The sequence below is a fragment of the Schistocerca piceifrons genome, chromosome 10 (assembly GCF_021461385.2).
Source record: "Schistocerca piceifrons isolate TAMUIC-IGC-003096 chromosome 10, iqSchPice1.1, whole genome shotgun sequence".
Lineage (NCBI taxonomy): Eukaryota > Metazoa > Arthropoda > Insecta > Orthoptera > Acrididae > Schistocerca > Schistocerca piceifrons.
The window spans coordinates 121,819,296-121,846,001 of record NC_060147.1 but is presented as its reverse complement, the minus strand read 5'-3'; the positions used below and the strand labels follow the sequence as shown (position 1 = coordinate 121,846,001).

Genomic DNA, 26,706 nt, shown 5'->3' with positions numbered 1-26,706 from the left:
ATCCGTGACGCCTTCGGTGCACCGCGATACGTCGACTATATTCTACGACCCGTTTTGTTGTCCTTCAAGGGAACACGCTCTGGTCATATTTCAGCAAGATAATGCTCGCCCGCACGCGGCGAGAGTTTCTACTAAAAAAAAACAATGGTTCAAATGGCACTGAGCACTATGGTACTTAACAGCTGAGGTCATCAGTCCCCTACAACTTAGAACTACTTAAACCTAACTAACATAAGGACATCACACACACCCATGCCCGAGGCAGGATTCGAACCTGCGACCGTAGCGGCCGCGCGGTTCCAGACTGTAGCGCCTAGAACCGCACGGCCACTTCGGCCGGCTAGAGTTTCTACTGCTTGTCTTCCTGTTTGCCAAACCCTACCTTGGCCAGATAGGTCGCTGGATCCCTTTCCACTTGAGAACGTTTGGAGCATTATAGACAGGGTCCCATAACCAGCTCGAGATTCTAACGGTCTAACGCGCAAATTGGACATAATTTGGGACGATGTCCCTCATGAAGGCATCCAATAACTCTGTCAATCAACGTCAAGCCGAATAACTGCTTGCATAGGGGGCAGAGGTGGATCAATGCGTTATCGACTTACTCAATTTGTGAAGTTATTTCTCTTTAATAAATCATCCAATTTTTCTGAACTGTAATCATTTGGTTGCCTGTACATGTACCTCACATCCACCGATTTACGCCCCATTGGGATAATTCCCTCGTGATGCGTCTTTTTTTGTCTTAGACTGTACTATACTCTTAAGGGGCAACCCGTCACAGGAGCATACTACCAAAATCTCATGAGAAGGATACTGGAGGTTGTCAAGGCAATGTGTCATACGAAGCTGCTCCACAACATGTCCCAGCTTATTCCCCACAGGACATTGTCAGACACTCTGCTGATTTCGCAATCTTATTTAACCGCTTTTCCCCACATTCTCGACGGATGAATAATCCACTACGTGGCACGCCTTCTTAGAATGACAACGAGGTGGTTTTCGAGCTGAAACGTTTCCTAAACATCCAAAATACTGACTTCTACAATCTAGCTCAGCGCGCAGTTGTCCACGGCTCTAAAATTTTGTTGCATTGAAGGGTGAACATGTAGAGGATGACTGACACCATTGGAACGTTCCATGGTTCAGACATCACGATTAAAAGTTTGTCACTATGCGAACACCTCAGTGGCAGGATTGTTCTCATCAGGAACGACAATAAAAACCAACGTCAACAGTTATAGTTCAGGCAAACATTCCAAATCACAAGCAGAATATGAACAGACAGTGAGAGAGAGATAAAGTATATCAGGATGATAAACGTGCAATTCACTAATTAAATGCAGATGAAAATCTAATAACCATAAATCAGTGGAACACTATGGTACGCTAAGTATTGGAAGACAAGAGGTATGCGAGAAAATGGGATCGGTAATAGGAACGACGCACGAGAGAGACTAAACGAACTTTGAAGTAAATTTCAGCTAGTAATAGCGGATACATCATTTAAAAATCAAATGAGGAGGGGGCATATTCGTACTTCGAAAAGCCTTAGTGACACAGTAAGATTCCAGCTCGATTACATCAAACATTGGACTGTAAGGCGTTCCGAGGAGCAGATATAGTCTCGTAAAGACGTGTGATACTGAAGTGCTGAAAAATGATGTGTGTTTGAAGATCTCTGAAGCTATAGATACTGTGATAATGAACACCGCAGCAGGCAGTTCAGTCGAAGAGGAGTGGACATATCTGAAAAGGCCAATCACAGAAGCTGAAGGCAACACATAGGGACAAGAAAGGAAACTTCGAAGAAACTATGTGAAAAGAAGAAATACTTCAGGCGATCGACGAAAGAAGGTACAGAAATACTCAGGGAAATTTGGAAATACAGGTCAGGTAAGAATGATATAAACAGAAAATGCAGGGAAGCTAAGCTGAAATGGCTGCATGAAAAATGTGAAGACATCGAAATAGAAATGACTGTCGGAAAGACCGTCTCAGCACACAGAAAAAGTCAAAACAGCCTTCGGTGAAAATAAAAACAAAGACATCAACATTAAGAGTGCAGTGGGAGTTCCACTGTTAAATGCAGAGGAGAGAGCGGACAAGTGGAAAGAGTACACTGAAGGCCTCTCTGAGAGGCATGGCTTGCCTGATGACGTGAGAGAAGAAATAGAAGACAAGGGCGATCCAGTATTAGAGTATAGACGAGCTTTGGAAGACTCTGAACACTATGGGACTTAACTTCTGAGGTCATCAGTTCCCTACAGCTTAAAACTACTTAAACCTAACTAACCTAAGGATATTACACAAATCCATGCTCGAGGCAGGATTCGAACCTGCAACCGTAGCGGTCGCGCGGTTCCAGACTGAGGCGCATAGAACCGCTCGGCCACAGCGGCTGGCAAGATCAAATAAGGCAGAACGGATAGACAACATTTAAATGGAATTTCTGAAATCACTGGCGGAAGTGGCAATCAAATGATTATTCTGGTTGGAGTATAGAATCTATGAGACTACTGACATACTATCAAACTTTCGGAAAAATATCAGTTTTAAGCGGGCAGGAATAACACAGGTGAATGGAAAAGCTGTTAGACGACGATCAGTTTGGCTTCAGGGTAAAGGAACAAGAGAGGTAGTCGTGACGTTGCACCTGATAACGGAAACAATATTTAAGAAAAATTAAGAACTTCTCTTTAGGATTTGTAGACCTAGAAAGAGAGTTCGACCGTGTTAAAGGGTGCAAGATTTTTTTTATATCTCAGGAAAAAGGTTCAAATCAAATGGATCTGAGCACTATGGCACTTAACGGCTAAGGCCATCAGTCCCCTAGAACTTAGAACTACTTAAACCTAACTAACCTAAGGACATCACACACAGCCATGCCCGAGGCAGGATTCGAACCTGCGACCATAGCGATCGCGCGGTTCCAGACTGAAGCGCCTAGAACCGCTCGGCCACTGCGGCCGGCCAGGAAAAAGGGTTCAAGGTACAGGAAAATACTAAGAACGTTGTGCTCCGATTAGTACGGATGTGAGAAACAGAAGTACAATTTCGCTCATACATCCGAGAAGGAACAGGAGACACTTGCAACACTGGGATTAAAATTCAGGGCGAAAGGATACCAGTGACAAGATTCGCTGATGACATTGCTATCCTCAGTGAAACTGACGAAGAGTAACAGGAGTTGCTGAATAAAATGAACAGTGTAATGGATGCATCCAAGAAAGACAAAAGTAACGAGAAGCAGCAGAAATTGCGGCTGCGGAGTCGATAGGTGAATGTCTTTGAGACGTACCCTCGAGCGTGCCGGTTAGCACCCTGCGGACGTCGAAGTGGACGGGCCCGCGGCTGGACTCGAACACGGCACCCTCCGCGAACAGACCCTGCTCGGGCCGCAGCCGCAGACGGTACGTCCTGCAACAGCCAACACAGAAACACACACTTAGCACAAGTCTACTACATTACGGCGGACTCGTAACGACGGCAGTTCCTTCTGAACTACTCTGCACTGAGGTAACGTTAGTCACGGAACAGCGATATGCGCACACACACAGGAGGCGGTATTGTCTCGTATGCAAGGTATAAAAGGGTAGTGGAGTGGCGAAGTGGTCATCTGTACTCAGGTGATTCGTGTGAAATGGCTTCCGACGTGATTACGGCCGCACCACGGGATAAACAGACTTTGAAAGACGATTTGTTCAAATGGTTCAAATGGCTCTGAGCACTATGAGACTTAACTTCTGAGGTCATCAGTCCCCTAGAACTTAGAACTACTTAAACCTAACTAACCTAAGGATATTACACACATCCATGCCAGAGGCAGGATTCGAACCTGCGACCGCAGCGGTCGCGCGGTTCCAGACTGTAGCGCCTAGAACCGCTCGGCCACACCGGCCGGCAAAGACGATTTGTACTTGGAGACACTCCACTTCGGAAATCGTTAGGAAATTCAATATTCTGAGATCTACGAGGCGTGTTTTTTTTTTAAGTAAGTACCGTTTTGAAATTAAAAAGAGACGTGCTAAGATATCTCAATAATTTTATTTTTACCCGAAAGCCTGTACCTTAATCTACGCACTGACGCCATTACAGTCTGATTCTTCCTTGTTTACGTTGTGTACTGAGTGTTTAAGATGCCTCCGATAGTCGTGAGTTCCGTCGACTGTGAAGTACGGGCAGTTATAAGATTTCTTACAAGGAGACAGCACGACCGTGGGGTCGGGGATTTGACCGCAATTTTGTGTGGTGAAAGAGGACCCCTAACACCTCACGTGGTTAAAACATTAGGACGCACTACTCCGAAAATCCCGAGAAAAAATCGATCTAAAGTTTCTTAGGTGCCTTATGTGTACAAAATGTTAGTCCACTGCTGAGCCGCCGCCTGGCCTACATGGTTAGCGCTCGGACCCTTACGCCAAAGGCCTCGGGTTCGATTCCTCTTCCGGCACTTTTTTTTCCTTCCGTTGCTTGCAAAATTGCAGCGCACTGTTACAGGAGAATCGTGAAATTAATTCCCGGGAAGATTGTATAAAAATTCATTCTATGATTTACCGTCAATTATCGTCACCAATATTCCGAGACATGATTCAATATGCCTGGTTTGCCTCAAAATTGTCAGAAACTCGAAACATTTTCGTAAATGTTAATGGTGCATGTTTTTGTACAGATTTATTGCAAACGCCCTGTGATTGTAAAAAATCCGCTTTTATTTCCTGCGCAAGATGTCGCAAAAATTATTGCTTTGTTTGTTTTTACGATAATTACCACTGCGGTTCTTGTTTATAATTATGATATGTATAAAAATTGAATGTTTCCCAATCGACTTTGTTATTCTGATTAAAAACCCAATGTTTTTCCTCACACACTTTACAAAGAAAAATGGAAAACCCACCGCCATGAATTGTGTTGTTGGACAAAAAGAAAATAATTTTTATTCAATAATGAAACTAATTTTTTAAAGATAATGTAGGTTTGGGAAACTTTCTAAATAGTTGGTGGAATAACAAAAGAAAATGAAACAGAAGAAAAGAAAAGTGCCGGGAGAGGAATCGAACATGAGACCTCTGGTGTAAGAATCCGAGCCCTAAACACCTATTTTTTATTCCTTTTTTTATTTTTAGGCGCTACCCCCTTTTTTCCCACCTTTTTTATTTATTTACTTTTTTATTTCTTTTTCATTTTTTATTTTTTAAGTTTGTTTCTTTTTTATTGTTTTTTCTTTTTTCTACCAACTTTTCTTTTTTGAAAGCCCCTTAAAACACCTAGGCCAGACGGCGGCTCGGCAGTGTACTAACATTTTATACTCATAAGGCACCTAAGAAACTTTAGATCGAATTTTCCCGGTGTTTTCCGGGTAGTGCGTCCTAATATTTTAACCACGTGAGGTGTCAGGGGTCCTCTTTCACCACACAAAATTGCGGACAAATCCCCGACCCCACGGTCGTGCCACCTCCTTGTTAGTGCTGAAGGCCTAAAAGCGATCGATATGCATCGAGAGATCTGTGCAGTTTACGGAGAAAACATTATGAGTCATGGAATGGTAAGAAATTGGGTGAGAGCATTTAAAGATGGCCGCACAAATGTGCACCATGAACAACGGAGTGGGCGTCCTTCTGTCGTTAATGAACGTTTGGTGCAGCAAGTGGACAATAAGGTGAGAGAAAACAGACGCTTTACGATTTCCTCCTTGCGGGATGACTTTCCTAATGTTTCTCGTAGTGTTTTGTATGGCATTGTGACCGAGCATTCGAATTACCGAAAATTGTGCGCACGTTGGGTACGGAAAATGTTGACGGATGTGCACAAAACCAAACGTTTAGACAGTGCATTGATTTCCCTTGAGCGGTACCACAACGACGGTGATGATTTCTTAAGCCAAATTGTTACGGGCGATGAAACATGGGTGGCCTACGTCACACCAGAATCAAAGCAATAGTCCGTGCAAGTCGAGCAAGGGCATCGTTTTGCTGCAAGACAATGCCCGTCCGCATCTGGCGAATCAGACCAAAGATCTCATCACATCCTTTCGATTGGAGACTCTAGATCATCCTCCGTACAGCCCCGATCTTGCGCCCAGTGACTACCATCTGTTCCTGCACTTGAAGAAACACCTTGGCGGTCAGCGTCTTCAAGACGATGACGAAGTCGAAACAGTGGTGATGCAGTGGTTAACAAGTCAGGCGGCAGACTTGTATGAGGAGGCTATTCAAAAACTGTTACAACGTTATGACAAGTGCCTCAATATTGAATGAAATTATGTAGAAAAGCAGATTAAGGTACAGGCTTTCATGTAAAAATAAAATTATTGAGATATCTTAGCACGCCTTTTTTTAATTTCAAAACGGTACTTACTTAAACAAACACGCCTCGTACAGTGTCAAAACTGGAATGAGATTTTCACTTTGCAGCGGAGTGTGCGCTGATATGAAACTTCCTGGCAGATTAAAACTGTGTGCCCGACCGAGACTCGAACTCGGGACCTTTGGCTTTCGCGGGCAAGTGCTCTACCAACTGAGCTACCGAAGCACGACTCACGCCCGGTACTCACAGCTTTACTTCTGCCAGTATCTCGTCTCCTACCTTCCAAACTTTACAGAAGTTCTCATGCGAACCATGCAGAACTAGCACTCCTGAAAGAAAGGATATTGCGGAGACATGGCTTAGCCACAGCTGGGGGGATGTTTCCAGAATGAGATTTTCACTCTGCAGCGGAGTGTGCGCTGATATGAAACTTCCTGGCAGATTAAAACTGTGTGCCCGACCGAGACTCGAACTCGGGACCTTTGCCTCTGTAAAGTTTGGAAGGTAGGAGACGAGATACTGGCACAAGTAAAGCTGTGAGACCGGGCGTGAGTCGTGCTTCGGTAGCTCAGTTGGTGGAGCACTTGCCCGCGAAGGCAAAGGTCCCGAGATCGAGTCTCGGTCGGGCACACAGTTTTAATCTGCCAGGAAGTTTCAGTGTCAAAACTGTTACCTCTCACCGTGGACAACGCAGTGATCGACGACCTTGACTTAATGAACCGAGACGAGAGGCGTTTGCGTCGAGTTGTCAATGCTAACAGACAAGCGACACTGGGTGAAATAACCGCAAATTCAACGTGGAACGTATAACGAAGATATGGGTTAGAACAGTGCGGCGAAATTCGTCGTTAATGGGTTATGGCAGTAGAGGACAGACGTGAGCGCCTTTGCTAGCAGTACGACATCGCCTATCCCGGTCTCGTGACCATATCAGTTGAACCACAGACGAGTGGAAAATGGTGACCAGCTCTGATGATCCCCAGTTTCAGTCGGTAAGAGCTGTTGATAGGGTTCGAGTGTGGCGCAGACCCCACGAAGCCACGGATCCATGTTGTCAACAGGATGCTGGCAAGCTGGTGGCGGCTTCATAATGGTGTGGGCTGTGTTTACATGGAATGGACTGGGTCCTCTGGTCCAACTGAACCGATCACTGACTGGAAATGGTTACGTTCGTCTACTTGGAGACCATTTGCAGCCGTTCATGGACTTCATATTCAAAAACGACGATGTGTCATGCCATCGGGTCACAGTTGTTCCCGATTGGCCTGAAGAACATTCTGGACATTTTTACTATGAAAAACAGTCTTGATCACAATTTATTTATTATGGTGACCGGTTTCGACCACTACTGTGGTCATCTTCAGACCTACAAGTCGTATACAAAGCTTTAATTAAAGGGCTACATACATTAAAGAAAATACATAAAGCTATAAAACGATGAATTACCAATGAGTAAGAACCTCCTTCTGGCGGTAAATCACTACTGGAGAAACCAGTGCACGTCTTACTATATACAGGGTGGTCCACTGATCGTGACCGGGCCAAATATCTCACGAAATAAGTATCAAACGAAAAAACTACAAAGAACGAAACTCGTCTACTTTGAAGGGGGAAACCAGATGGTGCTATGGTTGGCCCGCTAGATGGCGCTGCCATAGGTCAAACGGATATCAACTGCGTTTTTTTAAAAACAGGAACCCCCATTTTTATTTCATATTCGTGTAGTATGTAAAGAAATATGAATGTTTTAGTTGGACCACTTTTTTCGGTTTGTGATAGACGGCGCTGTAATAGTCACAAACATATGGCTCACAAATTTAGACGAACAGTTGGTAACAAGTAGGTTTTTTAAATTAAAGTACAGAACGTAGGTACGTTTGAACATTTTATTTCGGTTGTTCCAATGTGATACATGTACCTTTGTGAACTTACAATTTCTGAGAACGCATGCTGTTAGAGCGTGATTACCTGTAAATGCCACATTAATGCAATAAATCCTCAGAATGATGTCCGTCAACCTCAATGCATTTGGCAATACGTGTAACGACATTCCTCTCAACAGCGAGTAGTTCGCCTTCCGTAATGTTCGCACATGCATTGGCAATCGCTGACGCATGTTGTCAGGCGTTATCGGTGGATCACGATAGCAAATATCCTTAAACTTTCCCCACAGAAAGAAATCCGGGGACGTCAGATCCGGTGAATGTGACGGCCATGGTATGGTGCTTCGACGACCAATCCACCTGTCATGAAATATGCTACTCAATACCGCTTCAAATGCACGCGAGCTAAGTGACGGACATCCATCATGTTGGAAGTACATCGCCATTCTGTCATGCAGTGAAACATCTTGTAGTAACATCGGTACAACATTACGTAGGAAATCATCATACGTTGCACTATTCCCCTCCATATCCGCATACACTGACGCCTGTGGATGAGGATGACACGGCGGCCGGTCGGTGACGTTGGACCATCATGGCCTGTTCTGGAAGAGTTTAGTTTAGTTAGTCCTAACCGATACGTTCGTCGCACGTCCCACTAAGATTTCTGCGATTATTTCACGTAGTGTTGCTTGTCTGTTAGCACTGACAACGGTAAGCAAACGCCTTTGCACTCGGTCGTCAAGTGACTATAATCGGTCACTGCGATCTCTTTAGTCACGGGTAATGCCTGAAATGTTGTACTATCCGCACACTCTTGTCTTTGTGGATCTAACGATTTCCGATATGGAACGTCCCAACCGTCTAGCTCCAACTACCATTGCGCGTACAAAGTCTACGAATTCCCGTCGTGGGGACATAATCACGTCGGAAACCTTTTTACATGAATGTACAAACGACAGCTTCGCCAAGCCGATGCATTGCCTCTTCATTCCTTGTGTACGCGATACTACCGCTATCTACATACTGGCCATTAAAATTGCTACACGAAGAAGAAATGCAGATGATAAACGGGTATTCATTGGACAAGTATATTGTACTGGAACTGACATGTGATTACATTTTCACGCAATTTGGGTGCATAGATCCTGAGAAATCAGTACCCAGAACAACTACCTCTGACCGTAATAACGCCCTTGATACGCCTCGGCATTGAGTCAAACAGACCTTGGACAGGTACAGATACAGGTACAGCTGCCCACGCAGCTTCAACACGATACCACAGTTCATCAAGATTAGTGACTGGCGTGTTGTGACGAGCCAGTTGCTCGGCCACCATTGACCAGACGTTTTCAATTGGAGAAAGATCTGGAGAATGTGCTGGCCAGGGCAGCAGTCGAACATTTTCTGTATCCCGAAAAGCCCGTACAGGACGTGCAACATGCGGTCGTGCATTATCCTGCTGAAATGTAGGGTTTTGCAGTGATCAAAAAATTCAAATGGCTCTGAGCACTATGCAACTTAACAGCTGAGGTCATCAGTCCCCTAGAACTTAGAACTACTTGAACCTAACTAACCTAAGGACATCACACACATCCATGCCCGAGGCAAGATTCGAACCAGCGACCTTAGCGGTCTTGCGGTTCCAGACTGAAGCGACTAGAACCCCTCGGCCACCGTAGGGATCGAATGAAGGGTAGAGCGACGGGTGGTAACACATCTGAAATGTAACGTTCACTATTCAAAGTGCCGTAAGTGTGAACAAGAGGTGACCGAGACGTATAACCAATGGCACCACATACCATCACGCCGGGTGATACGCCAGTATGGCGATGACGAAGACACGCTTCCAACGTCCGTTCACAGCGATATCGCCAAACACGGATGCGACCATCGTGCTGCTGTAAACAGAACCTGGATTCATCCGAAAAAATGACGTTCTGCCATTCGTGCACCCAGGTTCGTCGTCGAGTACACCATCGCAGGCGCTCCAGTCTGTGATGCACCGTCAAGGGTAACCGCAGCCACGGTCTCCGAGCCGATAGTTCATGTTGCTGCAAACGTCGTCGAACTTTTCGTGCATATGGTTGTTGTCTTGGAAACGTCCCAATATGTTGACTCCGGCATCGAGACGTGGCTGCACGATCCGTTACAGCCATGCGAATAAGATGCCTGTCATCTCGACTGCTAGTGATAGGACGCCGTTGGGATGCAGCACGGTGTTCCGTATTACCCTCGTGAACCCACCGGTTCCATGTTCTGCTAAAAGCCATTAGATCTCGACCGACGCAAGCAGCAATGTCGCGATACGATAAACCGCAATCGCGATAGGTTACAATCCGACCTTTATGAAAGTCGTATACGTGATGGTACGCATTTCTCCTCCCTTCACGAGGCATCAACACAACGTTTCGCGAGGCAAGGCCGGTCTGATGCTGTTTGTGTATGAGAAATCGGTCGGAAACTTTGCTCATGTCAGCACGTTGTAGGTGTCGCCACCGGCACCAACCTTGTGTGAATGCTCTGAAAAGCTAATCATTTGCATATCACAGCATCTTCTTCCTGTCGGTTAAATTTCGCGTCTGCAGCGCGTCATCTTCGTGTAAAGGCCAGTAGTATATATATGTGCACATCGCTGTCCCAGACTATTTTCACGTCAGTGCAGTGCTCAATGCCGCATTACACCGGGACGTCCGGACGCCTTTGGCCAGACACTGCGCAGCGTAGGCAGGGCGAGCCTCGAGTACCGGTCTGACCGCATACACACACACGCTAGCGCACTCAGCGCCGCCAGCTAATTAGCCGGTCATTACGCGTGTGCCAGCGCGGCCGGCCAGCAAGGCAACAGCCGGCGCCGTCGCGGCCTATTCCCGCAGTGCTGTGCTGCCCACATCCGTTCTCTACGGCCGCACCGCGCCGTTGTGTGCTCCGCTTTTATGCGAAAACTTCCAGCGGCCAGCGGCTGCCCCTAGGCGGCGGCCGGTGCAAGCGAGTTAAAAGGGGCAGGGGCTGCAATTTCCGTGCAATCTCCCCCAATGTACAAGCCAGAAAAATGAAAAACTACGTGCTTTGAAAGTAACTGCACTCGTTATAAAAGAAGCGTATTCCCGCACTTGACATGCGACACAACGGAGAGTCATTCACCTATTTTCAAAGAAACGACGAAAAGTAACGGCCCGATTTAAATGCATCTACGAACAAGTGCTGGACTAACGTGTCGGGAAGAGTATGTCTGCACCATGTATCAGTCTTACTAACGCGAACTCTTTACAGACGAATGGAAAAACTGGTAGAAGCCGATCTCGCGGAAGATCAGTTTGGATTCCATAGAAATGTTGGAGCACGTGAGGCAGTACTCACCCTACGACTTATCTTAGAAAATAGACTAAGGAAAAGCAAACCTACGTTTCCAGCATTGGTAGACTAAGAGAAAGCTTTTGACAATGTTGATTGGAATACTCTCTTTCAAATTCTGAAGGTGGCAGGGGTAAAATACAGGGAGCGAAATGCTACTTACAATTTGTACACAAACCAGACGGCTATTATAAGAGTCGAGGGACATGAAAGGGAAGCAGTGGTTGGAAAGGGAGTGAGGGTTGTAGCCTATCCCCGATGTTATTCAATCGGTATATTGAGCAAGCAGTAAAGGAAACAAAAGAAAATTCGGAGTAGGTATTAAAATCCATGGAGAAGAAATAAAAACTTTGAGGTTCGCCGATGATATTGTAATTCTGTCAGACACACAAAGGACTTGGAAGAACAGTCGAATGGAATGGACAGTGTCTTGAAAGGAGGATATAAGATGAACACCAACAAAAGCAAAACGAGGATAATGGAATGTAGTCAAATTAAGTCGGGTGATGCTGAGGGAATTAGATTAGGAAATGAGACACTTAAAGTAGTAAAGGAGTTTTGCTATTTTGGGTTTGGGAGCAAAATAACTGATGATGGTCGAAGTAGAGAGGATATAAAATGTAGACTGGCAATGGCAAGGAAAGCGTTTCTGAAGAAGAGAAATTTGTTAACATCGAGTATAGATCTAAGTGTCAGGAAGTCATTTCTGAAAGTATTTGTATGGAGTGTAGGCATGTATGGAAGTGAAACAGGGACGATAAATAGTTTGGACAAGAAGAGAATAGAAGCATTCGAAATGTGGTGCTACAGAAGAATGCTGAAGATTAGATGGGTAGATCACGTAACTAATGAGGAAGTATTGAACAGGATTGGGGAGAAGAGAAGTTTGTGGCACAACTTGACCAGAAGTCGGGACCGTTTGGTAGGACATGTTCTGAGGCATCAAGGGATCACCAATTTAGTATTGGAGGGCAGCGTGGAGAGTAAAAATCGTAGAGGGAGACCAAGAGATGAATACACTAAGCAGATTCAGAAGGATGTAGATTGCAGTAGGTACTGGGAGATGAAGAAGCTTGCACAGGATAGAGTAGCATGGAGAGCTGCATCAAACCAGTCTCAGGACTGAAGACCACAACAACAACACATGGGTTTAATAACTTATGGTTGCAAAATTGAACACGAATTTTTTACAAAAGAATGGAAAACTGATGGAACTTGACCTCGCAGAGGGTCGGTCCGAAGAATGGTTCAAATGACTCTGAGCACTATGGGACTTAACTTCTGAGGTCATCAGTCCCCTAGAACTTACAACTACTTAAACCTAACTAACCTCCTTAGGTTCTTTGTAAGAATTAACCTACATTAATTATTAGTTTGGTGCTTTACCTTTTCACACACATTTGAACACTTTTTTCTGCGTTCGCATTCTTTGAATTGCGATGGACTTTCCTCTCTTGACAACCGAGGCAAGAATCGAACCTGCGACCGTAGCGGTCGCGCGGTTCCAGACTGTAGCGCCTAGAACCGCTCGGCCACCCCGGTCGGCGGTCAGTTCGAGTTCCGGAGAAATGTACGCACAACGAGGCAATACTGATCCTACGGATTATCTAACAAGATAGGTTAAGGAAAAGAAAACCTTCATTTATGGTATTTGTAGACTTAGAGAAAGTTTTTGACAATGGAGACTGGAACACTGTCTTTGAAATTCTGAAGGTGGTAGGAGTAAAATACAGAGAGCAAAAGGCTATTTACAATTTGTACAGAAATAAGACAGCAGTTAGCAGAATTGAGGGGCATGAAAGGGAAGTAGTGGTTGTTGAGAAGGGAGTGAGGCAGGGTTGAAGCCTATCCCCTATCTTATTCAATTTGGACATTGAGCAAGCAGTAAAGGAAACCAAAGAAAAATTTGGAGTAGGAATTTAAGTTCAGGAAGACGAAATAAGAACTCTGAGGTTTGCCGATTACATTATAATTCTCTCAGAGCCAGCAAAAAAACAAAAAAGAATAATAGAATGTAGTCGAATTAAATCAAGTGATGCTAAAGGAATTGGATTACGAAACGATACACTTAAAGTAGTTTATGCTATTTGGTCAGCAAAATAACTAATGGTGGGTATTTGTCTGGAGTGTCGCCACGTATCAATGTGAAACATGGATGATAAAGAGCTAGACACGAATAGAAACTTTTGAAATTTCCTGTAGAAGAATGCTGAAGATTAGATGGGTAGATCACGTAACTAATGAGGTGGTACTGAATAGAAGTGGGGAGAAAAGAAATTTGTAGCACAACCTGACTAGAAGAAAGGATTTGTTGATAGGACACATCACCAATTTAGTATCAGAGGGAAACGTAGGGGGGTAAAGCTTGTAGGGGGAGGCCAAGAGATGAATACAGTAAGCAGATTCAAAAGAGACTTGCACAGCATAGAGTAGCGTGGAGAGCTGCATCAAGCCAGTCTTCGGACTGAAGATGGCAACAGCAACAATGACGACAACGACAACAGAGACGTTTTCGAGAGATCCTCAGTTTTTTAAACAGCGTATATTCACAGTACACACGTTATAATATAAAATCCATCAAATACAAGCTTCAACTAAAACGACGATATCCGATATAGCCTCTCGGTATCGGTATTATTTGTGATAATCAAATTTATGGCGGTGACAGATCGGCGGTTAAGAGCCTTCAGGAGGCGTAAGCGAAAAACACGGACACGGATTTTGTGTGTTCACATTAGGGCAGTGCGTAGAAGTGTTGAATGGCGAAGTGAAATATAGGTGGTACGCTAAAGGTAAGACAGTAGAACAATGGAACATATGTGGAAGAAAGCAATGGCGTCGGCTCTAAAGCAGTTTCTTAGGTTTTTCTGGTCAGGCTATTGTTTATATTTACAAATTAAAAATTTTAGTTTATACACTATAATATTTTTGGGATGCACGATAATTTTAGGGTCCTGCACACACAGTTCGACCTGCTGAAGCTGCCAACACTGATAACAAATAACAGTTTAAAGGAACAGGTAGGATGCTGAGTTGGTATTATTTTGGGGAATTTTTTTCTGCTATTGGGGAATTTTGAAAACTCAATGTGGAAACGCTGAACTGGAACGAGGAAAAATCCTTGATACAAATCGCCGAACTATGATGGCCAATTTTTTTAAATTTCTACGTATATATAATGCTTACTAAAACTTGGGTATGAATAAGGTATCGAGCGCCGGACCAATAGCCGGCCGTTGTGTCCGAGCGGTTCTAGGCGCTTCAATCTGGAACCGCGCGACCGCTACGGTCGCAGGTTCGAATCCTGCCTCGGGCATGGATGTGTGTGATGTCCTTAGGTTAGTTAGGTTTAAGTAGTTCTAAGTTCTAGGGGACTGAAGAACTCAGATGTTAAGTCCCATAGTGCTCAGAGCCATTTGAACCATTTTTCTTTTTTCAGACCATTATTCGAACCATTGTGTTTCGTGGACAAGTGCTCCACCGATTGAGCTACCCGAGCACAACTCACGGCCCCTCCTCACAGCTTTAATTCCGCCAGTACCTCGTCTCCTACCTTCCAAACTTCACAGAACCTCTTGCAGAACTAGCACTCCTGGAAGAAAGGATATTGCGGAGACGTTACTTAGCCACAGCCTGTGCGGGCCGTGTGTCGTGCTTTGACAAGACAGTCGGTAGAATACTTGGCTGCGTAACGCAAAGGCCACAGGCTCGAGTCCCGGCGAGCCACACAAATTTAATGTGGCAGGAAGGTTCACAAAATAGAGTTTGAAGTTGCTGTTGATATAGGCTTGCATTATATACCTTCTTTCCGCAGATTAGTAGATAAAGAGAATGGTCTAGTGAAGTACAAGCAATTCGGGAAACAAAAACTAGGTAACTGTTGGTAAAATCAGTGTGTGAAATATTTAACAGTAGGCCTAGTGTAAATTTGGTGAGGGTCATCATACACTGTGTACCAAAACTCAGAGGTCAAGTTCTGTGTGTGTGTGTGTGTGTGTGTGTGTGTGTGGTTCTTTGCAGAATATGGTGATGTACAAATTACATAAGTGCTGGATATATTTTGGAATATTCGAAAAATACAATCCCGCAACTTTGCAACAAAATCGCGCGGAATTTTCGACGGCACCAACACACCAAGAATATTTCGCCACAGTGGAAGAATAAAAATCGAAAACTGACGATTATGTAAAGTGTATCTTGCAAATCATGTGAACAGCCGTGTGATGATGAACTTGCCAGTTCGAAACCGGTTACAGCGCTATTTACCTAAGTAAATAGTGGTATTAATAGTGGCTGGTTGCTGTCTTCTTCTTTGTAAGAATTAACGTACGTTAATTATTAGTTTGGTCCTTTACCTATTCACACACATTTGAACATTTCTTCTGTGTTCGCATTCTTTGAATTGCGATGCACATACCTCTCTTGACATCCAGTCTTGGGGATGCGGTTCTGCGCACCCAACCTGCTAATGTCTACACCAGGGGTCTCCAAACTTTTTAGTCCGCGGGCCACATTGACTCCTCCACGAAATCATAAGGGCCAAGAGATACGTAGTGGGAGTAAAACACCCTAGCACTCCATGATCACCGTAATGTAAAGCTAAAGGAAAGATGAAATCGCAAAAATCTAAGGTTCTGGGAACTACGATTTTTATGTAATTACATAATTTTGATTGGTGGACGTATCTGACCAAAATTCTGGCGTATTTTATTCTGGCGAATTTCACCGACAAAAAAGTATGTCACTGCACATTCTTCACGAAAGCGTCCTCCAAAGTTAACGAAATCTCAAAATCATTGTTAGGAACACTATTACTGCAAGCCGTAACAGAGATAGAGTATGCCAACCCATTGTTATTTCAAGCGCCGCAACAATAAGTTCAGTTATGTAGTCTTGTAGCGAGTAGCAGAGCCAGAGCATATATTTGACAGTTCTGTTGCGTGATTGTGTCTATGTTGCGAGTGTCTCACGACTTCTTTAGTGTTTTATGCGCTGTGACTAGTAGGTGAATGGTCTGTCTGTTTATTGTGTATAGCCACAAGTTTAACCATGACCTTCCGCTTTGTGATGCTAGAGCTCCGACAATATCGCGTTGTATTGGTCGCGATAAGCCTCGAAACTCAATTGTTGGTAGTATAGGTACCACGTCAAATATTTGGCGCGCCGGATACCGGGGGTGTCCGGCCAAATAACTGGGCCGGTTTGTCGGCCCTCGCGGGCCGGTTTCGGCCCGCAGGCCGTAGTTTGGAGACCCCTGGCCTACACAACAGTGACAAAGAAACGGCAGTCGTAATTCGTGAGAGTATCTTGCTTCATAAAGTTGCAGTCGTAAAATCAATTCATTTCTTATTTCACACATTACGCTCTCCAGAGTCTTATAGAAAAAGGAAGATCATGGTTACAGGAGTTATTTCCAGCGTTCAATCGACTTCTTGATTTCGTTCTTTTTCGTGAAAAAATAGAACCGACAACTCGCTTGAACACTCGGCTCTCCTCTGATGCCAGTTGGCTGCCTGCAGGCGCCTATGACTGCCTCGCAGGTTTTCTCTGTGGAGACACGTTTTTAAAAGTCTCAGTAAATGAGGGCGGGTGGCAGCGAGGGTATTACCGATTTGGGGGGGCCTTAGAGGACTCCATGCCGTTTTATTCGAGCACGTGTCAAATATCGCACCCCTCCATGAGAACGCCAAACGAGGGCGTGAAACTCCCGGGCGGTAAAACCATAAACATCGTTTGCTGCTTCAGATCCTGTTCAAATTTCGTCGAACGCTTTTGAACATCCCTAATGGTTTTTACTCCCGCACACCGGAGCAAAAATTGCGGTCGTACAGTAGTTCAAAAGGATGAGTTCAAGTTCAATGTACGACGTACTTAGAGCAGGCTGAAGCGTTAGGGAGATGTCAGCAGTATCAAAGACTGTCCCGAATGTCATCGCGTTGTCCATCGCACTGCACACTGCCGTTTCCGAGCGCGAAATGTGTGACAATCGACGGCCCAAGGAAAAGGGTGCTCTAACTGACGCCCTTTATGCCACAGCCTGAGCCGTTTCTTTTTCTTTTTCCTTTTTTTTCTTTAAAAAAAATTTCTTTATTCAATCCAATAATATCATACATAATAATCCACCACCTTATACATTAGTGGGTCTTAAGATCTACAGTACAATTCTGTGATATTTAGCAGCACTTTCTAATTCTAACCTTAACCTTCTTACATGCTACAGGAAATGATAACTTAGTTATTCAATGGGTAAGAACTAGTCTCTATACTCTAATCTAACTATTCTAGAAGCTACTTCCTGCAGCGTTACAGGCGTGCCAGTCAATGTATAAGCCTACTTTTTTGGCCGTGCCCACCGAGCTAATCCCCCTTTAGAAAATCGCTGCAGGTTCTGTTTGGAGATGTCCTGATCTACTTCCTACTGAAAATTATCCATCTACTAAGTCACTATCGGTGTGCAGTTGTCAAGTCCGAGATATTAGCGCACCTTCCCCCTGTTCCAAGACGTGGCGGATTACTACCGTTACGGCGATTGGCCAATCCACGCCCTGGCGGAATGGGATAGGTCGCAGTGTGTCAGATAGTGCTCAATAGTTCATATATTTTGCCTACGATATTCCCGCAGGACTTTTGCCGATACCTCGCTGGCAAGGCGGCTTATGATCTCAAATGCGGTCGGGTTCGTCATTAAGTGATAGGTGTCATTGTTTGGTAGCTGGTATCTTAGGTCAGTGGCTACGTCATCGAAGATGGGGCACTCGTAGATCACGTGGTCCGGAGTGCCCAATGGAGCTCCGCAGTCACACGAGGGGGGGCAGCCCTTTCCCCGAACCGGCAAAGATATGCCGGATACGGTGCGTGACCTGCGAGGAAGTGCAGCAGCCCCCTACTTGGTTGGAAGTGCGAGAGTTGGGGCCGTTCTCTGATGTTCGGCAGCAGTTGGTGAGTCTCTCTGCCTGTTTCCTCTCTGTCCCAGAGTTCTCGCCACAGCTCTTCTTCTCTTCTTTTGATTGCAACCCTATCCCCCACCCGCACCCCCAGAATGCTCCAGTTTTTTCTTCTTCTTCTCTTTTTACCCAATACCAAGCAGCCTGTTCCCAAATTTTAATATCCAGGGGACACACCTCTACGAGTATCAGTAGTGCCCCTCCAGGAGATGTTCTGTATGCTCCAGTGGAACGTAGAAGCATGTTTCGCTGAACCCTCCTCACAGCCATAGCACGCACGACCCTCGTGAGTCTGTGTGCCCAGTCTCCGGATCAAAAAAATGACCCTGAGCACTATGGCACTTAACTTCTAAGGTCATCAGTCCCCTAGAACTTAGAACTTGAAACTTCCCCTTAGAAAAACTAATGAATTACTGTGCTGATAAACCTCTTACATTATTTGATTTTCAAACAGCTGAGCAGAACTGAACATACTCAGACATTTCGCTCTTTACCTATTCTGATCAACACTAAACTGAAACACAATATTTTTAGCGTAACGCAATCTGACTTTCAAAAATCCCTACAAAAGAATGGCCCTGACTAACATTAAGCTATACCTTTCACAAATCACTTACCTCATCAAAAATCTTCGTTGCTCGAACTACTGCAATACAGCGAGCGCCACTACTGCCAGCTGAATAAAAGATTCTAGCTACTGAAGGCACTAACTACTGATAGGCATAGTTAGCAAATGAAAGATTTTGATAGAGAACAAACAATGTATTTACCTTAATAATGCTCAAAAGTCATTATATATATATATATATAGCTGTTCATGACATCCAGTCTTCCAAATTTACTCTCTCTGATGGACACACGTCCAGATCATCCGCTATGAAAACTCCGCCATTTCTCTCCCCACATCCACCACTGCTGGCGGCTCACCAACTGCGCAACGCTACGCGCTGTTAACATCCAACTGCCCAACACTACAATAGTGAATATTACAACAATGCCAACCTGCCACAGACTGCACACAGCACAGCCAGTGATTTTCATACAGAGCGCTACGTAGCGTTACCAATATAGAAACCTAAACAGCCTACTTACAAACTAAGTAAACCTAACTATCCTAAGGACAGCACACACATCTATGCCCGAGGCAGGATTCGATCCTGCGACCGTAGCGGTCGCGCGGTTCCAGATTGTAGCGCCTAGAACCGCTCGGCCACCCCGGCCGGCGACTCCGGATCCGTAACCCACGATGGAGGCAAGAATGGTGTTGTGATATAACTTTATGAGTTCTGGTGGAAGGTGAAATCTTCCGTGTCCTATCATGATGTGGTTTTTCAGAGCTTCTAATGATCTTTGAGTTTCCGCTTCGATGTGCTTAGAAAACCTCCATCTTTCATCAAATATCACACCCAGATACCGGGCCTCATGACGCCGAATTACTGGTGAGCCCCCGATCCTCACCGTTGGATTTCTGGCCAATTGGCGTTTCAGTAGTAGTCCAGCGAAACTGTCATAAAAAAGCCTGTACCTTGCAAAAGGTGGGGTAGAAGATTTTATTTTTTTAACTCGTTCATATTGTTGGAAAGGTTAGAAAACCAAGTTTTGTCAACAAAATTTCTCTTGGGAAAACTTTCTGCAGTCAAAAAACTTCGAAAAATTCGGACTTTCTTCAGTTTTTTCAAAATATCTCAGATTCATTTGCTCCTATCGCTTTGACGTCTATTTTCTTTTTTAAAGAACACAAAATTCTCTCCAAATTTGATTCTTACCATTTTTTCTATTCCCAGTATCTAAGGCGCTACAGGGCGTCAAAAAATACCAATTTTTTAAATTTCGAGCAAAGAATAGTTGGTGACAATTTCCACGATGTAAAGTTCCATAGAAAAGATAAAGTTGTGACTCTCCTTTCTGCGTTCAATTCTGTAAAAGCTGGGAGCACTAAAACAACTCCTGTTGATCCTTTAACTCTTTTCCAAAGGATTTATTTAATGATACAAAGTGAAGAAGAGTTAAAAGCCTTTCTGAAATATGAACTTGCTCCTTACCCAATGTCCCTATTCTCAGAAAAAGGCATGCGAAAAGGAACAAAATCCTCATTCTACAATGCCTCCGTTCCAGTGGAAGATGTGAAGTCAGGTGGACCGAGTAAATTTTTTTGTCATTGATGGAGGGTACCTTATCGACAAAGTGACTTGGACTCGAAATGTTTGCTTCAAGTCAATAGCCCAAAGCTATGTTTCTTACCTGCAACGTCACTTTAGATCTCAGTTTGCTATTGTATTTTATGGGTATCCATGTGAAGGAGACAAATGTAGCACAAAGAGTGCTGAGAGGATTCGTAGGTCCAAACAACATTCTTCGGTTGACGTTGTGGTTAAATCAGAGATGGTGAACCAAGTCCCTCAGGACAAGTTCTTGTACAACGAACGAAACAAGATGCGTTTGATCACACTTCTTAAAATGGAATTTCTGGAGTGTAGCATTGAAGTGCACCAGGCACAAGAAGATGCTGACGTTATAATTGTAACATCTGCCATTTCAAGAACCAAAGATTTTGGAAGTGTTGTCATTGTAGGAGAAGATGTTGACCTGCTTGTGCTCATGACCAGTTTGGGGCAAGGCATTGAAAACTTATTTTTCTTAAAGCCAGGAAGAAGAAATGCAGAAGACAAGTGGTTTTCCACTGCATCTTACAAGTTTGACAGTGAATATATTCTGTTCACTCACGCCTTTAGCGGATGTGATAAAACATCTGCTTTTTTTGGTCAAGGAAAAATTAAGTGCTGCAATATTGTTGCGAAAAATGAACACCTAACCTCAACGCTTTGCACGTTCAATAAATCACATGCTACACGTGTAGAAATAATAACAGCAGGAGAACAGGTTACTATCGCATTGTATAGTGGAGGTGTCAGCAGTTCCCACACACTAGACCATTTGCGGTACCAGCTATTCGCCAAGTCTGCCACAAAAAGCAAACTGAATCTTGCACGGTTGCCACTTACGCAAGATGCTGCACATCATTCGTTGCGGACTTACCAACAAGTCCGATGTTGGATGGGAAACTGGGAACCTCCTGAGAAATGGGGCTGGAATCACAGTGACCGCGGTCCAATACCCGTTATAATGAGCCAAGATCCAGCACCTGAAGCACTTCTTCACATTGTTTCATGCTCATGCAAGCTGAACTGTGGCGGAGCGTCCTCCTGCAGAAAAGTGGATTTGAAATGTTCTTCAATTTGCAAGAAATGTATTGGGGTCAACTGTGAAAACATGCTGAAATTTTTATATGAAAACAGTGAAGAAGATGTTATGGAGGATTTTGCAGAAACCGCTGACGAAACCAACGAACTTGCTGAGGCTGACTCGCTGTTTAAAGAAGAGGTCAATCTGGGATCAACTCTGCCGGCCGCGGTGGTCTCGCGGTTCTAGGCGCGCAGTCCGGCACCGTGCGACTGCTACGGTCGCAGGTTCGAATCCTGCCTCGGGCATGGATGTGTGTGATGTCCTTAGGTTAATTAGGTTTAAGTAGTTCTAAGTTCTAGGGGACTGATGACCACAGCTGTTAAGTCCCATAGTGCTCAGAGCCATTTGAACCTTTGGGATCAACTCTATGTACAGACCCTGAATCCGTAACTCAAGGTATTTCTGACGACACTGAGGAACCTGGCCCATCAAAGCGTTGGAAGTGATGCTCATATCTGTCTCAAGTGCGCTTAAGTGCAATATTACAAGTATTACACACCCAGAACTGTCAACATTTTTTAGTAACTGACAATGCATTTTAATTGTAATAAAGCTACTTATTTTTAATGTCAACTGTGTGGCTTTTATACACAAGAATAATTACCTACCTAATTAGGTTGCCTATTGCAGCTAATAATACTTCAGTTTCCTGAGTCAATTTATTTTGTGTGTGTGTGTGTGTGTGTGTGTGTGTGTGTGTGTGTGTGTGTGTGTGTGTGTGTGTGTGTTTATGTCTCTTAATGATGTATTTTTATATTCATGGTTTTGCAAATACCAGGGCTGAGGTGGCCCATAGTGAACTTGAGGTAGCGATGTAAGAATCACAATAGTTGGGTGCCCAGCAATCCTCATGTTGCATACAGAGAAATTGAATACCTGAAAGTGAGGTGGTAAATTCCAACTTATAACATGATGTATAATGTATTTATACTACACAAAAAGAAACTGAAAAAATAGTGTTCAAAAATTAGGTATCTTGCCACTATGCTCAAAATTTAAAAAATTGGTATTTTTTGAGGCGCTGTAGCGCCTTAGATATTGGGAGCAGAAAAAAATGCCAAGAATGAAATATGTAGAGAATTTTGTGCTCTTTAAAAAAGAAAATAGACGTTAAAGTGATAGGAACAAATGAAACTGAGATATTTTGAAAAAACTGAAAAAAGTCCGAAATTTTCGAAGTTTTTTGACTGCAGAAAGTTTTCCCAAGCGAAATTTTGTTGGCAAAACTCGGTTTTCTAATCTTTCCAACCGTATGAACGAGTTGAAAAAATAAATTCTTCTACCCCACCTTTTGCAAGGTATATCTACTATTTGACTGGACTATAGTAGGTATGTCGACTTTACGTGTCTGACCGGCGGTGTGTCTGACACGCTTTCCTCGGCCACCGGAAAGGAAACCACGCGATTTCAACGCTAGGCGTCGCGGTTCTGACATCCATCACATAGGTTCCAAAAGAAGCAGTGAAATGTGGCTGGCAGGGGCTGTGACGACCTTCCACGGTGGCGTTGGGCAGAATTGTGACGAAATTTGATGCCAGCGTGACACCATTAACTCGCTTTACAGCTCACGTGAACTTCAGAACTGTGACCTTTTTCTTCCGCGCGTGTGGACCCCCTGCTGTCTGAAGCGCCGCGCTTTTGCGACGTCACAGAGGAAGATCGTAGGCGCTGTTGAGCCAAATTGCAAACTTAGGCGTGGCAATGGGAGACAATTACGGTGTTCCGAAAAAGCGACTCTTTAATCCTATTGCGCAGTGTAGTTACATCTACTGCTAGCTTTCAAAAACTCGTTTACGATAGAGGACTGCAGCACCATTCCCCCTTTCAATTATCGAACAAACGAAAGGATGGATGACATAGTGTTTAGTGTATCTGGGATTGTAAAACAGTTAAGATCCTTAGACGCCAGAAAGGCATCTGGCCCAGACGGTATCCCCGTGAGATTCTATGTTGACTACGCTACAAATATAGCACCATTCTTATCCATCATCTATCAGAGATCATTGGAACGGGGGAAAGTTCCACGGGACTGGAAGAAGGCCCAGGTCATAGCAATCTATAAAAAGGGTAGAAAATCGGATGCACATAATTACCGGCCAATTTCACTGACGTCGATTTGTTGTAGAATCGTGGAACATATTTTGTGTTCAGACATAATGATCCTTCTAAACTCTGAGAAGCTCATCTGCAGAAACCAACACGGTTTTAGGAAACAGCGGTCACGCGAGACACAGCTGGTTCTCTTTCTATATGATATACAACAGGCTCTAGGTACCGGCTCCCAGGTTGATGCCACATTTCTCGACTTTCGAAAGGCGTTCGACTCAGTTCCGCACTGTCGCTTGCTACAAAAAGTGCGCGCTTACGGTCTATCCGATGACATATGCGGTTGGATACAAAGTTTTCTAACAGACAGGGAGCAGTATGTCGTCCTGAACGGGGTGACTTCAACAGAAACATGCGTAACTTCAGGTGTGCCCCAGGGCAGCGTAATAGGTCCTCTGCTTTTTACGATTTACATAAACGATCTGGTTGATGGTATTGACAGCGGCCTTAGACTGTTTGCCGATGATGCTGTAGTCTACAGGAAAGTAGTATCACACGAAAGTTGTGAACAAATCAATGACGATTTGCAGAAAATAAATGCCTGGTGTAATGACTGGCAGTTATATCTCAATATTAGTGAGTGCCAACTACTGCGTATAACAAGGAGAAAATCCCCATTAATGTACGAGTACAAAATAAATGCTCCAGTGTTTGGAAGCGGTAACATCCGTCAAATATCCGGATGTGACTATTCGAAATGATCTCAAATGGAATGGTCAGATTACACAAGTAGTAACGGGGAAGGCGAACTCTAGATTGCGGTTTGTTGGTAGAATCCTGAAGCGATGCAGTCCTTCAACAAAGGAAACAGCTTACAATACGTCAGTTCGTCCAGTCTTAGAGTATTGTTCGTCTGTATGGGACCCATACCAGTTGGCTCTGATTCAAAAGATTGAGAAGGTCCAAAGAAGAGCGGAAACGTTCGTGACTGGTATATTTAGCCACCGCGAGAGCGTTACAAATCTCATAGAAAGTTTGAAGTGGGACACACTTGCAGCTAGACGACGCTCTAAACAGAAGGGGCTGCTCACTAAATACCGAGGATGTAGAACATATATAATTACCTCCAAGTTTCAAATCGCGTAATGATCATCATTCAAGGATAAGGGAAATCAGAGCTCGTACTGGCTCGTTCAGACAGTCGTTTTTCCCTCGCGCGATCCGCGTGGGGAACAGAGGGGGGGGGGGGGGGGGGGGAATATGACTTTCGCGCTAATTGTGCCCTCCGCCACACACCGCTTGGTGGCTAGCGGAGTATATATGTAGATTTACATGTATAATTTGTCTTACTGAAAACCAAAAACACTTGACACACAGATTTTAAAAGAAAAAATTAATATGTATTGGATGTCGGTGCGTAATAGGTAAGGTGGGGAAGTACGTTGTGTATTATTTTATGAGCCTGTTGAGACAAATTATCGAAATTAAAATAAATAAAGCAAAATAAAGTAACCACGTGCAGTCGACCTTTAATAGAGAAACCAGGGCAACGTACAGGTGCGTATCTTCTCGGCAGCAAGTGTCGCCGCTAAACGCGCTTACCCTAATCGAGTTTGTGAACAGCGTCACTTCGCACGGCCGGCGGGCTTCCTGCAGCTCAGCAGTTCAGCCCTCAGTCCGGAGCCCTGAATAAGTCATCGACGGGGACCACCTACAAACCTCTGAACAAGGAAGAGAAAACTGCTACGAACCGAATTATTATCAAGCGCCGGCCGAGGTGGCCGAGCGGTTCTAGGCGCTTCAGTCTGGAACCGCACGGCCGCTACGGTCGCAGGTTCCAATCCTGCCTCGGGCATGGATGTGTGTGATGTCCTTAGGTTAGTTAGGTTTAAGTAGTTCTAAGTTCTAGGGGGACTGATGACTTCAGAAGTTAAGTCCCATAGTGCTCAGAGCCATTATTATCAAGCGTATGGCAGTTTACATATCATTTAGGCATAGAAATAAAAAATATACATAAAAAGAGGCGCACCACGAAGCAATTATACGAATAGGACCAAATTCAGTAGACGTGATGTACACGACCACACAAGCAAATGATTACAGCTTGATAAAACCTGGATGATGCAGGAGAAAGAACTTCATAAATGGAGCAAGTCAATAATGCGTCGGTCCACCTGTGACGTCTATGCAAGCACGTATTCGGTTAGGCACTGAGTGACACAGTAGTTGGATCGGCTCGTGAGGGATATTGTGTAAATTTCTGTCCAACTGGCAAGTTAGAGCGTTGAAATCCCGAGATGGTTGGACACTGCTGCTCATAACGCTCCAATGAATCCAGCTCGCGCTATTCGTCCACGAGACTCGGAGGGCCATAGACACGGGTTCCCAGGTAGATGCCGTGTTTCTTGACTTCCGCAAGGCGTTCGATACAGTTCCCCACAGTCGTTTAATGAACAAAGTAAGAGCATATCGACTATCAGACCAGTTGTGTGATTGGATTGAAGAGTTCCTAGGGAACAGAACGCAGCATGTCATTCTCAATGGAGAGAAGTCTTCCGAAGTAAGAGTGATTTCAGGTGTGCCGCAGGGGAGTGTCGTAGGACCGTTGCTATTCACAATATATATAAAAGACCTTGTGGATAACATCGGAAGTTCACTGAGGCTTTTTGCGGATGATGCTGTGGTATATCGAGAAGTTATAACAATGGAAAATTGTACCGAAATGCAGGAGGATCTGCAACGAATTGACGCATGGTGCAGGGAATGGCAATTGAATCTAAATGTAGACAAGTGTAATGTGCTGTGAATACATAGAAAGAAAGATCCTTTATCATTTAGCTACAATATAGCAGGTCAGCGACTGTAAGCAGTTAATTCCATAAATTATCTGGGAGTAGGCATTAGGAGTGATTTAAAAATGGAATGACCGT

The 26,706-nt window shown here is 44.3% G+C and overlaps 1 protein-coding gene across 1 annotated transcript in view; it reads right to left on the bottom strand.

Annotated features, from left to right (window-relative positions):
• LOC124718750 overlaps nt 1–20,558 on the bottom strand; it is a 138,281-nt gene extending 117,723 nt beyond the window's left edge. The window contains exons 1-2 of the mRNA XM_047244364.1: nt 20,530–20,558; nt 3,302–3,420 (exon numbers count right to left, since the gene is read on the bottom strand). Of these exons, the coding sequence (XP_047100320.1) occupies nt 3,302–3,420; nt 20,530–20,558 (148 nt within the window). The remainder of the gene's footprint in view (nt 1–3,301; nt 3,421–20,529) is intronic.
• Between the last annotated feature and the right edge of the window lie 6,148 nt (nt 20,559–26,706).